Source organism: Kryptolebias marmoratus, linkage group LG3 (assembly GCF_001649575.2).
Source record: "Kryptolebias marmoratus isolate JLee-2015 linkage group LG3, ASM164957v2, whole genome shotgun sequence".
Lineage (NCBI taxonomy): Eukaryota > Metazoa > Chordata > Actinopteri > Cyprinodontiformes > Rivulidae > Kryptolebias > Kryptolebias marmoratus.
Window position 1 is genome coordinate 2,397,779 of NC_051432.1, and position 22,774 is coordinate 2,420,552.

Consider the following 22,774-nt stretch of genomic DNA (forward strand, 5'->3'; position numbering starts at 1 on the left):
GGGGGGTTCTGAGCCAAGTGGGGACTGACTCACAGACAGATAAGAGGCCGTGGTCCAGAGCAGAGGAGGAATGAATGAATGAATGAATGCTGTCGGTGCGTTCAACCAGCTGAGTCACGTCTATTCTTTCAGCTGATAATTCGGCCCATTCAAAGCTGGCTTATGGTAACAAGGCGAGCTGCGAGATAACGCCGGACGCCACGAGCGTTCGAACCCCTCTCCCTCTGCTCAGCGAGGCCATCCCGGACTGCTTTTCACCCTTGCTTCTTGCTTTCAACTCCGCCGGATATCAGAAACGAGACCCGAGACCTCTTGACAAAACTGCACCCACTGCTGTTCGTTTACTGTTGCCAAAAGAAAAAAAAAAACAACAAAAGTACACAGTACCTTCCTTCTGATCTCAGACCTGTCCCCCGAGGGCGTTTCGTGTGCCCACTTCATTTCTAACAGCACCAGGCACAGCTAGCCTGTTACTATGGCGATGCCAGCAGAGCCAAAACAGAAGCAGAGAGGGGGGGGATATAAATAAATAAATGAAATAGGCCGCCTCGGACAAGAGCTAGAAGCAGAGCTCTGACAGCCAAATCTGCCTTGGCAGCAAAGACCAGAGCCATCTCTGTGTGTGTGTGTGTGTGTGTGTGTGTGTCTAATCTGCATGCTGGAGGTGTTTACTCCCCGGCAAAACACTGGACATTTGGAGAAATAAAAGGAATTAACGTCACCGGGATGGAAAGTGGAGAGTTTATTAGCTTCAAAAGACGACGAGCTCTGCCCTAGGCGGCACAGCTGATCAGCGCTAGGCATGCTGGGTAAGGAGCGGGAGAGATAAGGTGCAAAAGGACAGGCGAGAAATACTTGAAACTCGAACACTGTCGGCGCTCCAAACCCCCAAAGCTTCACGCCGCTCTGCAGTAAGAGGAATAAGGTCTGCTGGGAAGGGGGGCTGATTTTAAGAATGAGTCTCCAAAGCTAAAAAAAAAAAAGAAACCATCTGAAGTAACATAATGAATATACCTATATGACTAATTTATTTTGGATTAGTTCAGTTGATTTACGCTATATAGCATCAATTCACATTAAATGTCACTTCAGGGCATAATGCAAAAGGTTATAAGTCCAAATCGTTAATCTACTTTATTTATGAAGTCAGTTCATGCTAATTATAATACAGTTCAGTCAAATTCATATATCAAGTAATAAAAACTTGACTTCAGAGCCATTCATCATCCTGAACAAGCACAAAGGGTGAAAGCAGAAAGGAACCTTTTAACAGGAAGAAACCTCCAGCAGAACCAGGCTGAGCGGCCGTCTGGGGTTTAGAGAACAGGACAACGTTTCTGTCAGAAGATGAACAGAGGATATAAGGTTAGAGGCAGAGTGAAGAAATGTGGTGAGTAGAGACGATGAACACAAAGATAGGACAGTTTTTCTGCATCTCTCTGAAGCAGGACGGTCCTAATTTGGGTTATATTACGCAGGAGGAAGGAAGCGGCCCTGGTAAGTTTTAATGTGAGGGTTAAACGAGATTTCTCGATCAAAAATAACACCAAGATCTCCTCACTGGAAGCCAGCTCAATACCATCCAGAGTAAATGAAAGTTAGTTCCTAAGATGTTGAAATACAAAGACCAAAATATCCGTCTTGTTTGAGTTTAAAAGCAGAAAACTCAGAGTCCTCCAGCTTGTTATACCACTGAGACATGCTTGGAATTCATCAGGCTTCATGGATAAATATAACTGAGCATCATCAGCATAAGAATGCAAGTTTACCCCGTGCTGTTTCAGGCATATACGGTGTAAAGTAAACAGAACTGGACCGAGCTCCTCCGATAATGATGAACGATGTACAGCTCATGTTGAGTAAAATTCCTCCAAGTTAGGGGAACTCCATTTTCTTTCTAAATTTGAGGTCCGTTTTGAAATGTGCAGCTCTGAATTCGACCAAAAAAAACATCCTCCATTTGATTGGCTTCTTTGTCAACTGATGTACACGACGAAGATGGAAAATTCACAAGATAATCAGTTTGTGAGGAAGTCAAATGTCTTGTGAGGCAGACGAAAGGGAAGGAAGAGACTCTTCAAATTTATTTACAGACATCTGCCGCAATGATATTTCCTCCCAGAGGCTGCGCAGACAAATCAGTGCGGCGAATGTGTAACTAGAGCTACATTTTGTATCAAATTTAAACCTTTTATCCCTTCTGTAGCATCTGCCACACTGGCACGTTAGCTCTGAGCTTCAGAAAGAAAAATAAATTGAAACAAACCAAAACAAACAACCACGCCACAATAACGTGTTCATATTGTCTGAGTCCTCCTCGTGCAAACCCCTGAAGAAAAAAAACACAAACTTCACACGTGGAGAACACATTTCAGGCATAAAAATTTACTCAAGCATTTTTTTCAAGGTAACATATATGACCAAAAGTTAAAAAAAAACATGATAAGTTCAAGTATTTTTACTGTAAGGGTGTACTTTTTAAAAATCAAATGCATTCTTTTAATGCACAGGGTTTTCTGAGCATGCTTGTAACAACCTTGTAACCTGAGGGAGATAACAGTGTTTTCTGTTCAGGACGGCTCCGAACAATAAAAATCAGGTGACAGGAACAGGTTGGACCGCATAGCGGGGGACAGGTCCTGTTTGACAATCCCGTGGGCGTCCCCGGAAGACACAACCGCACGAGGAAGAAACAGCCCGTAGGAGGAGTGGGGCGTGGAAACCATCGTGAACAACCAACCCCGCTCGCGAGACATCTGTTTACCCAAGCCAACCAAACGCTCTTTCACTAGTAGGACCGGTTCTCCGTTCCAAATGCCGATCGTACGGATGGCGGCACGGGGCAGTGGCTGCTGAACGCCACACTGAACCCACGGGGCCATTTCGGAGGAATCCTCCTCACCGCCGTCCTGACACTCAGGGTGACTGGATAAAAGTGACCGACGGCCACGAGGAGGCCGCCTTCGCTTTAGTTACCGCACTGATCCACGCGGGGCGTCGCACCTGAAGCCGCGGGGCTCGTTTTACGGCTTCCGTCTAACCATTCAACCTGCCGGGCGGTTCAAACAGCCGAGGGCTTTAAAGGGACGAATGAATGAATGGATGTAGCTGCAGGGTGGGGAAAACCAGCGCCACACAGAACCGTCACACGAGTAAGACATTCAGCAAACCATCGTATCATTTATAAATAGAACAGCTGCAATGGATTATCAACAAATTTCAAAAGAGTTAATTTCTACTCATTATATAAAACAAAAGAATAAGTATGATGATGTTTTGCAGCTTCCTTGTCTGACTGGTGCAGCCCAAGTCCACCAGATGGACTTTCGTTGACATTCCTTGCGCGCCAAACGTTTGAAGATGTTGCCGGACATGTTAGTGCTCTGTGTATGTGCTGGGAATGACTCTCAGCTACTCCCACACCCAATCTTGTCTGGATATCTATAAAACTAACTGGGTTGTAGCTACTTTTGTGTTGGCTAAAGATGATCAGATAAAGTGGCCATCCTGAGCTGGGCTGACTCCAAAAGTTAATCAGTTGTAGACGTGCACCCGATGATCACTTCCTGAGAGCTTTAATAAGGTCCAACTCAGGGTTTATGACATATTTTGCTAACAGACAATATATAAAGACATTATACACACACACAGGCAACAATATGATCACCTTCTTTTCTCAGCGTTAGGATTTTAAACCTAAAAAACCTAAAAAGTCATAATTTGTGTCAAAGTACTTTTCAAAATATATATTTTTTTATAGGAGAAGAACCCCAACTTTTCACTTATACTTTCAGTCCGACTTTCTATCCATTTCTCTCAGTCCCAGCAGCCTTTTAGTCATCAGATGTTCTGGGACTACTTAAAGTTATAGAATATTAACGCAATAAATTAAACATTTCCAACAAAATATAAAATGGCACTCATGGTACACCATCAGTTAATGGTACAGCCTTACTGGCTGTACATTTTCACAACTTTGCATGGTTTTGAGTAATTTCAGAATAAACAAATAGGACAAGAATGAAACATTATCGGAAACCAGGAGAAGCATTCTGCAACCTCGGAAATACTTTGCAGCAAAACAAAAACAAAAAAAAAGAAGAAGAAAACAGCTGTGGATACAAGGTGGGCTGGGTTGAGTTTTCTGAAATAAGAACAACCAGCAGCAGCAAACCAGCAGGCATATCTGTCCTGTGTGCCAGGATGTAAAACAAAAACAAAAATAAACAAGATTATTCAAATCTCTTCCTAAAAAGTCTTCCACTCACTGTTCCACCAAACACAGACAGAAGCGAGGTCGTCAGGGAGGATGCCCCCCCTCAGTCAATCACTGGGCTGATGTCGCAGCTTTCCCTGGGTCACCCTATGTCCTGAGAGGACATGTTTAATTTTTTAGAACCTCTTACGGCCCGACGGTTCAGTCGCAGAGCCCATGTTCCATCAGACCCCTGAGCTCACAGGTTCTGTCCGTGCTATCCGCCTCAGAGATACTGTTTATGCACAGAACCATCACACATGAATTCTCTGAACCGGTCCGTCCAGGCCGCCTGATTGGAAATAAAAAGGAAAACACGATCACAGAGAAATATTTTTCGGTCTTCATGGTTCTGTAGATCTCCATTTTCACCCCTGAACCCCAAATCCTCACCTCTGTAATTAACTTTCAACTACTGCTGCAAGTAATGAATTTAGCTGGGTCCAGTTCACCTCTCTTTACCTTTCTTTCTTACATGGTGTAATGGTGTAAGAACAAGACACGTTCTTAGATACCTGTGTCTTTATTTAACGCAGCACATCAAGTCCAACTACCGAACGAGCACAACGCCATTTTTCCTTCTTAACATTGTCTCCCCCTCATCCTACCGTTTTCTCCCCCACGCCTACTAGCGGCTCCACCTAGTGGCATGGAGTAGTATTACACAACACAACACATGGTTTGCAAAAATCACCCTTTTTAAAGTGAAAAATCCCTACACATGTCTAATCTCTTCTTCAGTTTATTGTATTTACTTTAACTCTAAGGAATGGCCCAACAAAGTGGATAAATACAGGAGACTTCCGTGAAAGGTAATTTTTTTTTAAGCAAGCAGAGTCTTTTCTACAATGACAACAGCAGATATGGTCTATAACCTCCTCCAATCCAGAGGAGATGCAAAAAGAAAAAAAGAAAAAAAAACAACAAAAGAGCCGTCAAAGCTGGCCTCATTTCAATAGAAAGCAGGTGGGATAAGAGGAGATAAGGCCGAAAATATTACATCAGTGGATAAGGTCGACATTAAAAAAGCACGAGGAAGAAAAAGTGAATTATAGCAGAAAAGCAAAAACAGGGGGTAAAAGTATACACAGAATATATTAAAGGGCTACTTAAAGTGAATATGAAGGCACATTAACCTCAGCTCTAAACCTAAACCACAAACACAAAAATAACAGTCCAACAGATCAGGACAGGCCCTTGGGCCCCATAAAAACACCCAATTATAAAAAGGTATGTGGTTAGAACAGAGAACCTCCTAAAAAGGCAAAGAATAATAATAACACACTCCTGTAAATCCCATTAAAGTGGTAAACAAAAGAAGATGAGCCGGCCATTCTGTGATTATTTCACAGTAAAAATTTAGAAAAACTCCAACCCTGCAGAAACTGACATTATCCATCCTACTTGGTAGGGGTGTAAGGATACACTCAAGTCACAGTTTGGGAGGTACCACAGTATGAGGGTCACCGATCGGGTCATACCTCGGTGTAAGGGTCAAATTTGAGATGTACCTCAGTCCGAGGGTCACCTTGAACTGCTGTCCCCGAAGCAGAGACATAAAAACAAACCACCCTCCTTAGTGGGGAGGGTCTAAAGTAGTAGGTCATATACAGAAAAGTAGGATTTGTCAACTGGTACCTTCAGTATAAAATTTTTAAAAAGTCAAATTCTCCTGTCATTTACATCTAGTAGCCCGCAGGGCGTGTGTCCAAAAAAAAAAAAAAAAAAGGCATGCCAAACTCCAGAAAGTTGACTTGGAAAAATGTTACAAAAATATATTTAAAAAAATCATAACAGTATACCATCATCCAATATATATATATATATATATATATATATATATATATATATATACATACACACTAACCTAGCTTCTTAGCTTGCTGAGTAATCGTGTGAGGAAGATGATGCTTCATATCAGTGGTACTGAATAGATATACAAATGGCTTGCCGTAGTGCTTTTCAACAAGCTGACAACATGACAGAATTGCTTGCCATACATCTGTGCTGTTTCCCTGCTTCTCAGCAGGTCTGTTAATCACTCAGTCATTCAAATCAGGTGGGTCAAAGCAGAAAAACAGTATTGGCCCGGTCCCAATACTCGCACATGCACCCTCGTTCCACCCTCGTGTCCTTCAAATGTACGTTCATGCTGAAGGGTTTGAGTGCGTAGTGTGTCCCAATTCTCTGGAGTGCTCTTTTCCTATACTGTCCCAATTCTCGCATGCCTGTAACCTGCGCACATGAACCCTTCTTTGCACTTCGACTGAGTACACACTTCATAGAGGGGCGTAGGGTGTAGTGCGTGTATTGGGACCGGGCCCAAAACGTGCAGGACAGTGGTTCTCTAGGACCAGGATTGGGTACCTCTTGCCTCTCTCTGAGACCGTTGAGCGTTTCCCCACAGCTGATTTAAATGAACCAGGCAGGTCTTCGAGCTTCTAAGTGCTCATCTGAACCAGCCACGCATGGTTTGACATACACACTTTAGACAGTATCTTCCTTTCCTTCTTTTCTGTTGTGGTTGTTAAATAAAGATGTGTGCCCGCTCTGGAAGAGGTGATCCCCTGTAACTACAATAATAATCATCATCGTCTTTTCCCTGTACTCGTCCCAGACATCTGTACCAAACCATGACAGTACAAAGACATGTGCGGTTACACTCCTATCACTTACATAAAGCACTGTACAATATTATTTCTTGAAAAGCCAAGCTGGCTCACTGCAGTTTAAGACAATTGTAACACTATGCAAACTTGATATAAAATCTGGACCGCATCAGACTCTAACAGAAATATCAGCCCAGCAAAAAGAGAAAATTAGGAGCTGGACTTCACGCTCTTTATTTATATCCAGACTCTTGAAGAAAGTGAAAGGGAAAAGAAAAAGAACAAGGCTGTGGACGAGCTTTTGACTGAGGAACAAGAAGTCGGCGGACATTTGTCAAAGGTCATCTTTTGGTTGTGAGAGTGATAAGCTGGCTGTCAGTGATCCTGTCACAATGAACGCAGAACGCCCATTCAAGATCACAGCCAAAGCTTTTTTTCACAATTCTTTTGCCTGCGATGGCTGGAAACCTCACTGTGAACCTGGCTTTCCAGGAACCTTTAAAGTGGTCTAACTGACCGGCGTTCTAAAGGTGCTTCGAAGGTTTTCACTTGACCCCTGGCTGCTTTTTCACTCATTTTAAGCTCAGTTCTTTCAACTAAACACCCTCAGAGGACTGGAATATTTGAGTTTTGTCAGCCATTTACAAAATTCCAAGAGAAGCATTGCATAACATGCCAGAATATGCAAAGTATGGCCGAAAAGACTGAATTTGTTTCATCCAAACATTTTGACAGAATGTGTAAAAAATGTTGCTCGTCCCAACTAATTCTACGTCTTTTCTTCCAAAATAAAAAAAACTCCCCATTTCAGGGATGTTAAAAGCATGTAAGACTCAAAAACAAGCCAACTCCTTCACAAATCCTAGCTCTACACTTCCGTCAGATGAAATGTGTGGAATCTTGAAAAAGTCAGTTCAACTTAAAAACTCGAGTTGTCGTCTAAGTATGGGGGCTGTGGCTGTGGTGGCGGGGGGGGCACGTTGGCTTTGATGTTACCGACACCAGATTGGAATCGAGCACTAAAGACCAGACGGCAACCAGGGGTTTGTCTGGTAATCGCTCTCTGTAAGACAAAACACATCTAAACAACAACAAATTGCACATCTAGACTCTTCGTTAGTGCCATCACTTGGGCCAGTCTCAGGTTCCTTGGTACCATTTAGGCCACATAAGCCTCTTCACGTGAACTCCACAAACACACATCATGGATGGGTGAGCCAGTGACCCAGATTCGACCTCGACTCCTCTTCGGTTTTAGACGACCTCACAGGAGGTTAAACGCCTCACACACCCCAGCAGTCAGTCAGAACGGATGAAACTAAAGGGAGAGGAGTTATCAGTGCTTACCAGATGGAGTTGTGCCAAACAGCATGGTGGGATGGATCAAAACAAAAGTTAAGGCCACCAAAAACTCTGAGGGAATGACATCAAACTGTTAACGGTGCTCCAGTGGCAAGTCAGGAAACCTTTATGATTCGTTAACTGTTGTGTCCACCGACCAGGCTGTCTGCCATCAGCAGTACAAGCAGATGGTAGATACCTCAGCATTGTAAGCATTCAAGTACTATGAACAGGACCGATTTACTAAAATACAAATACAAATATTTACTGAAATATAAAGACTTGTAGCCATTTTGGATTTTGAGACTTCAGGAGGCGAACCAGTTGATTTTTTCACCTTAAAACTCTGAAAAACTCTACAAACTGAAATTACTTTAACTCTACTGCACATGCTGTAAAGGGAGCACACAAGCCAAGATTCTGAATGGACGGGTGATACAGAATATCAAGCAGAAAGCTGAGGAAAATATAAGTTACGTTTTAAGTGTGGTTATTTATGTACTGGTATGCTATTTATAGCCAATTTCATTTGTCAAATCTGGATTGGAATTCAAGATTTTACATTAGTTTTACCTTCCACTGTAGTGATTCATGTGTTTTTGTGTGCTAATTTTGAACACTTACCCAAACTGAAATTGAACCGTCTTAAAAATTGTACTGACTGCAAAGTCTTGAAGACTGGACAAAAATAAATAAATTCATAAAGAAACAAAATCCACACAATGTTTTCCTCATATGGCTGGTTAAAGATGTCCTTAAAATAAATACTTTTAAGGAGCGTTTTATGACCAGATGCCAACAACCACAAGGTTTTGTTTACCTACAGAAAAAGCTGAAGTGACTGAAAATAGGTGGAAATTTACCAGCCACGTTTGTTTATCCACACAGAACACAAAGCACAGAGTGTTTTGTTTACATTGAGTGTGGACCTGCATTTCAGAATTGCATTGTATTGCACTGCATATCTGGAAAACTACTGGAGAAACTACAAACTGCACCATTTGATATAGTTCAGAATAACCTTTTTTGTTGTTGTTGTTGTTGTTTCATTTCATACTTTGCAGTGAGTCCCTTTAATCAGAACTTATCACTAATTACATTACTAATAATAATATAATAATATATTACTAATCACTGGTCATAAAGTTGTTTGAAGTTCTCAGTTGTGAATATGTTAAAACCGGATGAATGTTTAGATTTAAAATGTAAAATACAGACCACATCTTGGTTTTCTGTCAACGTCACAAGCTTATTTCATCACTTTTTCCAGAACAGAGGACTGCAACATTTGCCTTTTCCTTACCAACTATGTGCTACTAGCTTTCTACAAAATCTGATCTCGTTTTTCCTACCGTGCTGAGCCACAACAACAAGAACAACGAAAAAAAAAAAAATCAGTATAAACATGTCATGAAGCATTTCGTACTTTAGTTTGGAGGGTGTGTTAAAAATAGCACCAAGCACATCTTCATAGTACAAACGCCTAACAATAATGTGGGCGTTAGGAGGCAGGTGTGTTGGCTGATGATGGACAGACCAGATTAAGGACCTTTCCTCAGCTTTTCCCCCGTAACCCCGCCTGTCAGCTGATTCATCTCATTCACTGACGCTGGCTTTCCACTCCCCAAAGAACTGGAGTTAAAAGCTCGTGGAGCGATATCAAACTCACTATTTGTGTCCCTGTAGATAAGGGAGCTGGCTCGCTTTACCCAAAACCACTCACCCGATTTCAAAGTCTTCGCCGCTTGCCTCCGGGGCCTGGAGACTTCCTTTCCTCTCTCTTTCTCCACAGTCAACCCACCCGGGGCAGAAATGCCGAGCGCTATCGACATCTATCATGGAACCGCTGCATACGAGGAGCTTTGGCACCGGTGCCGCGCTGGCAAACGTCCCATCCAACGGCGGCCAACAGAGTAATACAGATGAGTTTTTAAGTGCACTTACTTCGAATCCCACTCATAAAAAAATGGCCCGAGGTGTCGGTTTCCTCTCCAAACATATCAAGGTACTTCAGAGGGGGGGGTAAAAAATTGTCTTCGTGTTTTGAGAAGCGCTGAGAGGCTTGAAGGGATAATGTAATGCACCAGTTATAAAACACTCAATATCATGTAATTGGCCTCGGCTCGAAGGCATTTTGCAGCTCTGTTCCAACACCGCATCGAGCAGGTCAAGAAAAAAGAAAAAAAAGCCATTTCGAAGTCAAAAGCTGTCAATGAAGCAACATGTGAAGAATAAAATTCTGATAATCAGCTCCTTTCATCACTGATTTGTCTTAAACAACCATCTCTTATGCCAAATCCCTTTCCAACACGTTTCTACTCCGTTAATTTGAAATCATGCGGAGAAATGGTGAAAATATTGCACTATGAAATGGGACGCCCCTTCAAGAAGTTATGACAACCTTAACTCAAACTTTGTAGCACTTAGATATACACCAAACTAGGCATCGCAACGGTGGTTCTAAATCGAAAACATTTAACAGAGAAAGGCAAATTTCCCCATTTATTTTATGCTTGTTAAAGAAACTGATAATTCTAACATTTATCCCAACTACAAAATGTTTTTTTAAGCCAGGCGTGAGAGGTCTTTGCCCCGTTTCGGCATGATTTAATCAAAGACTGAGGCTGCGTTGGGGGTTGACGTCAACCTGCTGCTGTTGTTTGTCTGAGCCACCAAGGCAGACAGTGACAGATCCAAAATGGTTGATGTGTGAGAGGGTAAACCGGCATAGTGGCACCATTTTGACTATTTTTTACATTTAAGGATATTCCACAATGACAATGAAGATTTCAAACACGACATTGGGTAATCCCTCCATGTGCCGGCTGTGGGCATTGAGAAGAGTAGGTGGGTCCATTTTTGTGATACTGATAATGCACAAAGATATTGTGATATCAGGAAATGTTTAATATATTGTGCAGCCCTAAAGAGAAAACCATCTGTGAGGGGTTTTTGTTTGCTGCAGCTGATCCTCCTTAGTTGAAGGGGGCCTATGGAAGATCTTTGTTTGAAAGGCCAGGCGGCCTTCGTATTAGTCTTCCTCCTAAATCACAAACAGGACTAGGGAACGTCTCGCCCCACAGTGTGAACACCCAAAACACGGAGGCAGGAGACTGAGGCGTTAGGATTCTGTGTTAACAATGGTCTTCTGTTAGAGGGTGCGGACTCCTGCTAATGTGGCGCCGGTGAGGTGAAATGAGGTTCCATTTGAGGGAGGATTAACATTTCTGAGCTGCCTTCCTGTGTGTTCACAGCCCCGCGTTACATAATGCTTTTTGGGCAAAGCTGCTGGACTGGTCACTCTGCGTGTAGAGCAAGTGCGCTGCACAAGCAGGGTTTGCGACCCAGCTAGATCCCCCCCACACCGCACCGCAGCGAATCGCCATCCCTCCTGAGCAGCCATCACTGGGGGAGCCAAAAACCTGAGCCGTGTCTGCCTCTCCACAGCTGTCTGATGTCGTGACATTTTGTCAGACTCATTTTTATTCCCATCATGATACGGGGGGGAAACAAACGCAACCAGCGCCTCTCGAAACAGGAACACATCAACTTACACGCTTCGCTTTCGGTCGCCGCTCAGAAAATTCAATTGGCGTTGCGCAGGACGTGCTGCTGTACGACAGCTGTATGCCGCCGTTGCACTCGGGTCTCTGGGATTCGCAAACATGCAGTAATTGCTGCGCAAATTGTTCAAACGCTGAATAAGGTGGGCTGTTTTTTTCTGAACAGCTCCCTGCACAGACACCGGCAGATTAATGTAAGAGTCCAGGCAATTGATTGCTTCAGATGCTTTGCTGCCACATTTCTCAGAACTGAAAATCTAATTTAACAAGCTCTTGACATCATGTTGATCTTTCCGCATGTTGATATTGATTTGACAGCTCTTTGTGTAAAAGTGCTGCGTCTCACTTGGCACGTTACAAAAACACTTGACATTCTAAACTGTCCAAGCGTGGTTGAGAATACGTTGTGCGCCGTGACCACTCTCTGCTGCCGCCTCTCACTTAATTCATGCCGGGATGACTTGTAGCCATCCCGTGAGCTTTGATATGATAAGCGGTTTAAAGAATGAATGGGTGGATTCATTGATTTAGCTGCATTCCCATTAGCCAGATTCCAAAAGACAGCCTGTCTTTGTGTGTCGCTTTGCCCCAGATGAATGTGTGAGGGAACGAACGGAGGAAGACAACGTGATTAGAGATAATAGGGCAGAAAAATACACCACCAGTTCCAGCCTTCAAAGTGATGACGATACAGCTGCAGTTACATGTGTATTAGGAGAGAACTAACTCGGATACAAGGAGCTCATTAAGCACTCTTGTCAGGCATAAACACCAATGAGACAGAACATTTTTTGATATCAATGCTGCAACAATCACCACTACTATTAAGTTATGTCTGCAAACATGATGAGTTAGAAGTAGTAAATAAGTCAGGGGTAGTTGGGAAAACCCCTTCCACCTAATGTAAATAATGTAAGACATTTATTTATTAGAGTAGGAGTACAGAGGGGGTCATCTCGGACTTGATCCTGAACTCTAGGAAGATCGAACAGCTTGTGGTTAATTCCTGCAGGAAATCTTCTCCCCACACACCAGTAACCATCAGGGCTCAGTCATTAAGATAACAGACTGGTTTAAGCACCCCTGGGTGTTCACCTCAACAACAAACTGGACTGGACTGACAACACTGGGACTCTGTCCAGGACGTCTGCAGGTCCTCGGGTATGTGCAGGGCTCTTTGCTGCACATTTTCTGCCCCTGTGCGATGTTCTATACAATCATCTGCTGGGGAGGGGGCAGCACAGACAGAGACTCAACAAACTGATTAGGAGAGCAAGCTCTGTCTTAGGCGGCCCACTGGAGTCGAAGAGGTGAAAGGTAAATGGACTGTACTTATACAGCACCTTTCTAGTCATTCAGGGCGCTCAAAGTGCTTTACAACACTATCTGCCCACATTTACCCATCCACACACATTCACACAGCTCTACAAAACTAATCTGAATAAAACATTCTATGGAGACTAATCAGTGCTTTAAACTCCATTCATACACCGATGGGGGACACATCGGAGGCAATGAGGAGTGCATCGAACCTCCATCTCTCTCAGTGGAGAACAACTGCTCTAACCACTGATCCACAGCCACTTAGGTGGCGGACAGAAGGATGCTGGCCAAGCTAGCATCCATCATGGCCGATTCCTCCCACTCCCTGAGCGGCTCCTTCAGCACCAGACTTTCCCATCCCCGCTGCAGGAAGGAGCGCTACCCAATGTCGTTCCTGCCCACAGCCGTCAGACTAGATCACTGTAAGAAATAATGTCCTCACTTTAGACTTTCTCCTCTGCTTTTCTTTTCCTTTTAGGGACAATGGTCAGATCAATTACAACATCATACCTCTATGTGCAATGCACATGTCATCTTATTCAGTTACATTTTGGCATAATATACTGCCACACAGCAACAGTAAGTTTATGAATTCATTTTTTATAAACTGTAAACAGGTATTATTTTGTTACTATATTTTATTTGAAGCCCTTTTTAAAATGTTTGGATTTCCAGGTGGCTATTTTTAGTTAGATATTTACACTTTTCATCATTCAAACTTACATGAATTTCAGTTTGCATTGACTAACGAGTTTCATTTGATTGTGCTGGTCACAATAAAGGAAATCATCAACACATCAGTTTAAACAGTTTCAGAAATGTTTCACAGGTTAATATTTTTGTTTGCAGCGTTATGTTACATTAACAGGAGGTGCACCCACAGGAAGAGAGATGGACTTAAATAACTTTTGACTAATTCAAAAAATGTGATCAGTTGTTAAAAAACCAAAATCATCATTAGTTGCAGCCCTAATTGATATCATACCAGTGGTTCACATCAATAAAGTGGACTGTTCTATCAACACTGAGAAGTTCTGTTCTCTGGAGGCCACTGGAGGTGGAGATGGTCACATTTAATTCAGTCCCTTCATGTAAGAGTCACCATTGTTTTAATACGTTAATATCTCATCCATCCATCCATCTTCGACCACTTATCTGTGATCAGGTCCAGGAGAGAAATCTAGGCCTCCCTCTCCCCATCGATACTCTCCAGCTCCTCCATTGGGGAATCCCAAGGCGTTCCCAGGCCAGAGAGGTTACATAACCCCTCCAGCGAGTTCTGGGTCATGTCGCTAGAGACACATACGAAAAACCTCCAAAGGACAACCTGATCAGATGCCGGAACCACCTCAGCTGACTCCTTTTGATGCAAAGGAGCAGCAGCTCCTTTAATATCTTACCACTGTTTTAAATGAGCTTGTATTTAATTTATTGTTTGCTGATTTGTCTCTTTTCTATTATAGTTCTGTTTTTTTTTTTAATCTGCTGTAAAGCGGTATTCCAGCCAGTTATATGCAGGGTGCTAAAGTTGGATTTGATTTGTGTATTTCTACAGTTTTTCATGTAGGAGACATGAGCTGTCCAATAATCTTCCAACTAATTTTTACTTCTTATTTCATCGTTTTTAAATCTCTCAGCTCATTTCAGTTCAATCACTCCATCCTGTTCAGAGTTAATTTGATTTAGGAACTTTGTAAAAGTTCCTAAATCAAAGTAACTTGATACAAAATGCACAGTGTTGTATGAGAAATCACATAAAATGGGAAACAAAACAGAACAAAAGAAAATGTTGGTTAGCTGATGAGCTGATGCAGAAATGACTGAGCTGACTATTTTGAACCATTTATCAAACTGAGAACTTGTCATGCTCCATTTCATCTCATGGAAGCTCTTTTGATTAGTTTATACTTCGTGGTGTGCTGTTGATACAAAACAAGAACTGAAAGGCTTTGGGTATAAGTCTGCTGAATTTGGAACCATGTTCTAAAAAAAGAGAGAAGTAGATAAAGTAGAATACTTATTGCCAGATGAATCAATAATAAGAATAATAGTCATTCTGAGGTCTATGAGCTGTATCACAACAAAGTACTCAGTCAGTTTCTTGCCTCCCACAAGTCAACTCAGCCACTATTCCAATTTATTTTCTGTCTGTCACTCCGTGCTTCCAACAGTCTTATTTTATCACCTGACAAATTACCCTTGAAAGGCACAGAAAGACGATTCCCTTTCAGCGTTCTGGTATTTAAAAAGAGAGCATGAGCGCGAGCAGGCGTGGAGGTAAAACCCTGAGAGGCGCAGAAACGATCTGAAACAAAACACAAGGCGATCTCACGCACCAGAAGGAAACCTATAAATAGCAAGGTCGACCTGACTTTTGATTACTCACTGAAAATCTCAGCTGTAATGAAAAGCGTGTGATCGTACGGACTTTCTGACTGAGCGGGGAAGTTAGGATTCTGTAAATGCCAGGGATTTGTTCTTTCCTTTAACTTAATGCGAACTACTTTTAAAGCCTATAAAATGCTTTGTTATGGGCTGCCCCGTTTTAATTGTTACATGCGATTAAATTAACGAACCAATCTCGAGCTTTTGTCTTGTAATTAGACGTTTAACTCGGCGCAGTAACCTCAGGAACCATTTCAGTTGAATAAAACTACCTATGTACTGCACAAAATGCTACTCGCCACTTACTGTCCCACCGTCTGGATACACACACTGCTCATCCAACAGGAATGAGACAGGTCTGAATATTCTCGAAATCAGGGGAGTCAAACTCAGTTACACAAGGGAGCCAAAATTAAAAACTTGATCCTAGCCTAAGGCCAATCTCGATCAATATTTAATGAAAAAAATACATAAATTAACTCTGGTTTTAGAATTAAATATATCAAACCATTCATATAGCAACATTAAATATCTTTTCATAGTTGCATATTCTATAGGATTTAGAACAAACAGACTTTAATGAACAAAGGAAAATAGATCAAACTTTAGATGTCATTAGCATTCTCCATTAATACAGCTAAAAAGGCATCAACAAAACTCCAGCCATGCAGCTACTAACACTGACTTCGAAACAAGAAGAAAATACTAAAAAAAAGACAACATACACTGAAGTAGACACTTGAGTTAATGATGAATGTTAACTCAAGTCAGACATCGTTTCTTGGCTGCAAGTTCATCAACAAGAGTTGGAGCGGTCCCGTTTGATCTCTGTTGGCCTTTTCAGATCAAAATCAAAGATTACTGAGAAACTGAAACTTCATTTTCTTGGCTTCAAAGTCAATATCGCAAGAAGGCTTCATTAAATGGGCTCAGGTTTTATTTTTAAGCATAATGAGAAAGCAACAGAGACTCAGTTTGTCACAGACTGCAGGGCCAGATCTCATAAGGGGGCAGATAAAATGTTACCACGGGCCGGATGTGGCCAGCGGGCCTTGAGTTTGACACGTGTGGTCTACATGTTCCACATTTAGACTTTAAACGTCATCGATGACACTCGAACAGGCTGCCCGACGGTGTTTCTCGCAAGGGATGAAGCCTTACTTCACAGCTTTGCTGATAAAGATTTGGAGGGAGAGTGTATTAACCTTATTGTGGTGATAATGCTCTGAGTGATGTATCCTGGTGAGCAGAGGGAGCCATTTTATCCGCCACCAGGCGCAGAGGCTGGCTAATAGTGGCCTTGGCTATAGATTGATCTTTGGCCACCTTTACCATGTGAGGAAACTCTGCTTTCCAGTTTGTATTTCGCTAAAAGTATTTGTTTCCTCAAACAAATGGGGTGGGGTTTTACACATTTGCCAGTTTTCGACATGGCAACCCAGTTTTCAATAGCGACCTTATTTATGGCTGAATGCATCCACGCACCAAAATAGGAGTCGGCATCTTCTTCCTGCCACACGGAGACATTTTTTTTCAAAGTTATTCAGCTCACATGAACCGGGCAGACAGAGGGTATTTCCAAGACTTCTCTTTATGTTGCGATGGTGGAGAAAGGAGACTGGGGGGTTAGAATCTTTGGATCCTTTAACATTAGCAACAACCTGTTGAGGAACTCTGAAGTGCAGCGCCCGGACCGTTAATGGCGAGCACGCACACAACGCAGACGAGGCGGTCAGTAAGGCTGTGCACTTGATTTGATTTCGGCTCCAGTCTCAAAAACATAGTAATCAACACAAAAGACCACTATTAAACGTGATTTGCCATCCTAAGCTGAGCGAGCTGCACCTTCCCCCCCCACTGCCTCTGTCTGCGTGCGAGACGAGCGGCAACTTTCCCCCGAGTTTCGTCGGTACAGGATGAGTGGAACGACGACCAATCAGACAGAATCAAACGGACGAAGAGAGCCGTCGTCCGTCCTCGTTCCTCGTGAAGACACGTCAGGAGAAACGAGGCTTCGCAGCTGTTTACATGGAAACATACTCTGAACAAACACAAGCTACACACACTTACGCCCCTTTTCCACTGGCTCTATTTCAGAAGTCCCGCTCTACTCTGCTCGGCTCTATAAAAAATGCAACGCTTTCCACCGGCCAGTTTGGTCGGTAGCAGAGGAACGCCTCCTTGTGTTGCGGGGGGCGGGGCCGCGCTACCGAAATGTGCCACCATTTGTGGAAACAACAGCAGCGCTGTGGACAACGTTGGCCCTGTGTTGTTGCTGTTTTTTAAACTTATGGGGATTCTCCTGAGACTTCAGGAAGAGAGGCGCAGTGGAAGAAATGCTCTGGATGCCGCGATTGTTGCGCGGAGTAGGACAGCTGTTATCCGCCGGAGATTTCAGGCTTTACAGCGCCTTCAGCTGGGGGACAGACGGCTAAACGTTACAGGGTAAGCTAACGCTGTTGTTTATATTCCTACCGTTCGCTCTTTATGGTTGCATCTGGCCACACCCACGACCAATGAGTGAACAGGAGCTAAGCTTGCTCCACCCACGAAGCAGGGCCGGCCCGGCTGGCCCGACTCCGAAGCAGGGACCAAAGAAGCAGGGACCGGCCTCGAAAAAATGCCGGTGGAAACGCGCGCAAAGCGAGCGGAGTAGAGTGGAGCCGGGACCTTTAGAGCCGGTGGAAAAAGGGGCAATAGACTAATCAAACCAAGGCATCAAATGCAGTTAGACAAACAAATCAGATTATTTTGATCTGTTGCCATAAGGTTGTGGAAATAAAGAAGAACCTAAGCCTGCAAAGAACAAATCAAAACCCGGGAGCGAATATTGTCTCAGAACCTGTCAGTGCGTGCTGCAGACAGCACTGAAATGCACTCGAACAAAGCCAGCAACCAAAGTCAAATCTAACTTTACTTTTTAGCTCTTCACAGACATCAGCTTATATTCAGAGCCGTCGTCGTGTTATGCCTGCCTGATATTTCCTCTCGGCGTCTCATTGTTACAGAAGCGTGGGGGCAAGCTGAGCATGCCGCGGCAAAATCTGAAACTTGGAGCAGATGGTTCCCACTTCTACTTCTGCTCCCGTTTACACCTGGCAGGGAAATAGTTGTGTGTGTCCCTGCTGTCTAAAGGAAAAAAAACAGCCTAATGCCTTCTGGTTGAATCTTTAACTCATTCCAACAAGCAGGTTGGAAGAGACAGCTGGACCACTTACGTTGTGTCCAGCATCAGCGTGAACTGAACAGCAGCAATAACAATCAGAAATCCTAATTTGTGTTGGACATAGAGTTCTTCTTTTGTCTTTGTGGGCAATAAACTGAAAGGCTGGTACGCTGTTCCTACCAGGCACAATCCAAAACATTCAGATGATATAAATTAGGCTAATAATGCTGTAATTGGGAACGACTTCCAGAAGCTGCAGAGGTCATTTTGTCACCAACTCTGACACAAAACAAAATTCTGGTTTAGTTTTTCAGGATTTCAGAAAATAGACATAAGACTTTTTGTATCTGTGAACCATACAACAGAGTAGCTTGAATACATTTATTATTTCAAGTCAGGCAAAAAAAAAAAAAAGAGCATTAGGACTGACCTTGGTGTTGACTTTGGTCTTGTTGCTGCTGCTGCTGTTGTTGTTGTCAGGACTGGGATTGGCATCTTCATGAACTCGGTCCAAAAGCCAGAGGAGGAACTCCAGGGCGTCATGCTGAGAGTTTCCCCGAAACTGAGAGGCGTATTTGGCCACTATGCTCTGAGGAGGACAAAGAACAATATGATTAATCACTTTGGAGGAAATATCAGGGCTGAAACCATTCAAGCAATCAGAATAACTTTTTGATTTGATGCTTTGTTTAATCCGGAGTGACTGCGTTCTGCTCGGTGGGCACCAACGGTTCACATGAACACTTCTTACTGTCGGACAGTACGCTAATCGTACCCTATAAGCGATGGAGAACAGACAGAACAAGGAGAAAATCAGAGAAAACGTTTAAAAAGGTCCAAACATTTGGGATTATGCCAAAAAGATGGAAAGCAAAACCCAAACTAGATCCCGATTCAAGATGGCTGCCTCAGATGAAACGAACCATGTGACGGGCACCATCAAAAATCTCTTCAGGAATTCGTCCAGTTACCCAAGGTTCAGTGCAGCATTGGATTTTTATTAGATCCGAGTTTGCCCACGAAGCATTAAACATGTTCAAAAGAAATGAACACAGTGGGATCATCTGGAGAAATTTCATTAAACCTTTTCAAACCCTAATATAAAGTATTACAAAGACAGACTACTTACTCTCTAATCTTCTATAAAAACCTACAACTGCATTAAAAATGTCTTATGTCAAGCTTGACGTGAAATATGTCAATTTCTTTGGATTTGGGGTCAACTGGAACCGGAACGGGCAACAATACAGATGAATAATCCGGTCAGACCAATCTGACTGGGAGAGATAGATGTGCTCCAGATTAAAGCGAACACCCACATTGGACTGGTCCCAACAGAGAATATGTGTAGAATCTGGAAACAAAACAGGTTACAACAAAGAGCCACATTTTCTGACGTGTTAGGGCCCCTTCGCCCCTGATGATGACACTGCTACGCTTTCCACGACCTGCAAGACCCATCAGAACGTAGCTGGATCGCAGCACATTTGGGAAACCTTCAGTGTGAAGACAATCGTGATGGTATTTGCCAGGTTGCTTTGTTTTGCCATGTTCTCCATTGCAAGCTGCTCTTAACATGTTCCATGTCAGCGGCTATGATGTTAACTGTGCGCAGATAGAAGCTCACGCCACGTTAGCATGATGCCAACCGAATTATGGTGTCATGGCCTAGGCATGGGGCCGGCGTAGCTAGTCCTGCTTCGAATTCCCCAACACCAAGTCAAGCAGGCTTCATGCCATGGATATGCTCCCACAATGCACCCCACCAAAACTTCAATATGCTGCCAATGCAATGATAAACCTCACTGATCTCACTATAGATGTTTTGTGCGAGCTCTGAGCTACCAGACACCTATCACAGTCCGTCACGTGAAATAGGGCGCCAACTCCATCCTTGTGGCACACCTGAAGACCATCTACATCTTGGCTGATCGTCGTGTCACAACAGAGTCATCATTCAAAGTGAAGGGGGGAGCGGGAAAACTGCGACGAGCTACAACTTGATATCCAGAACATTTATATGGATATGAGAACCATAGCGGACTTACAAAGCTGAAAATTTTAAAGTAAATGTGAAAAATGCTTTTATTTTCTACAACATCCTTTTTTTTGTGTTTGTTTTTTCTAACTTTGTATTGGTTCCACAAACAGACATTCAGTCTAAATCCAATCAGGACAATCGGACAAGTCGGACGACTGCATCACCGCTCCTGCAGGAGACTGCCGCTCCGAGTCTCCTTCGCTCTGTGTGAGAGAGACTGACAGGATCCAGACTCTGCTGCGCACCTCATTAAAAATCACCACATCATACCTGCAGTGCTCCAGGATCTAAATATAAACACTGGAGGGAGCACCTCCTCCTCCCCACACCCTTTTCCTTTGCCGTCCAGACGGGAGACGGTCTGATGATGAGACGGTCAGATGCTGGCAAAAGTTGCAGTGGACCGGTCCTCCCTTCTTTGCGACTTTGCGTCAATCGGACGGCACGGCTGTGACAGGCCCAGAGACGAGACGGGAGAAAACAACTAAATCAGGAAAATAAGATGTGGAAATTAAAAAAATAAATAAATAAAAAAAGAATGACGGGAGGAGGAAAATATTGGAAATTTTAGTGACCAGGTTGAGTCGTTGGGGGGAGGGGACAGGTGAAACTGAAAGGAGGAGAGACGGATGACTATTCGTACCCTTTTTTTCTCTCCAACTAAAATACTGTACACAAGTGAGAGAAAGGCCGTTTGAAATATTAGATTTACTCATCACTCTGATGTCCGTTTATAAATGTACTTTGTGAACGTGTCACTCAGGCTCACAGACACTTAGGCAAACAGACAAATTGCACTTCCTGTCGTCAGTTTGTATCTCGGAATTTTATTTTACCGAAGGAATGAAAGAGAAACAACAAGACAGACGGACACATCATTACAAGAAGTCCAGTTGCTTTGCTTAAAACCCTGAGGAATTAGACAATTTCAGCACCGACTCTGCAATGAGTGCAATAATAAATAAATAATACAGAATGAGAGGAGACCATTGTATTAGAGTTTGACCAATTAGCGTTTTTCAGTGGCCAACGCCGGTGCCAATTTTTAGAAAGCTGATGGACAATTTATGATGCCGAACGGTTTGTTTGTGGCCCATAATTGAACCCTTCACACACATTACAACTGATCTGATTTTGAATTAATTGGCAGTGACTGCATGTTTTTTTGGGGATTTAGCCCTGGGGATCGAGGCAGATCAGTTCACATTACTACCTGTGCTACAGTTTAGTGAAGGCTGGCAATCATCATAGTGATGATATCACTTTTTAAGAAGTTCCTTTCTAACCAATTAAATACAAGCATCTGAGAGACAAACCTCGGTTTTGGGGTCATGATGGAGAAAGCTCCAAGGCTGGGGTTCCAAATCCTTTTGGCTTCTGATCCTCAACAAACAATGTCAGAGACTTGCAACCCCCAAATATTCTTGGAATCACACAAACATTGTTTAATAAGTACATAAATAAGGGTATAATGACAACGCAAAGAGAATAAACTCGTACTACTTTCCCCTCATTTATGATTATTGCCGTTTTCTGTAAGAATTATAGTAAAAAGCATGCGTGTAATTTTTGTTTTGCAACTCTGGAGATGATCTCATGGCGGTTTTGTGGGGTCCCGACGTCCACTTTGGGAACCACTGCTCTAAGGTAGCATGCAACTGTTTAAAAAAAAAAGCTTTAATTTACTGTATTAATAAAGTAGTTTGTAGTGTAAATTATGTCCCACAGGCCATGTGTCAAAACAATGTTTTATAAACTAAAACTGTAAGGTTTCTTTCTTTTGTAAAGAAAATTGTACAAAAAGAAAATACAATACAGAACTGAACTTCTCAGGTGACACATTTAACTGTGTTTATTAGACACCAGAAGGCATTTTAAAGTGTGCAAATGATGACCCAGTCGGCTTTCCGTACACCTACCTCTCACCTTCTGCTATCGATCACCTGAAACAAAACTTCTCTACAACAAACAAGCAGGTGTTCAAGCTCCTTTGTTTCATTTGAACTCTCCATTCTTGCTTTGCTTTGGAGTGAAGTGCTTTAGACAGCATCTTGACTGTACTTCTTTTCCGTTGCAGCAGTTAGCAAAAAG

The 22,774-nt window shown here is 42.9% G+C and overlaps 1 protein-coding gene across 1 annotated transcript in view; it reads right to left on the reverse strand.

The window, feature by feature from the left end:
• usp43a (ubiquitin specific peptidase 43a) overlaps window positions 1–22,774 on the reverse strand; it is a 191,987-nt gene that overhangs the window by 152,261 nt on the left and 16,952 nt on the right. The window contains exon 2 of the mRNA XM_017427695.3: window positions 19,073–19,231. Within this exon, the coding sequence (XP_017283184.1) occupies window positions 19,073–19,231 (159 nt within the window). The remainder of the gene's footprint in view (window positions 1–19,072; window positions 19,232–22,774) is intronic.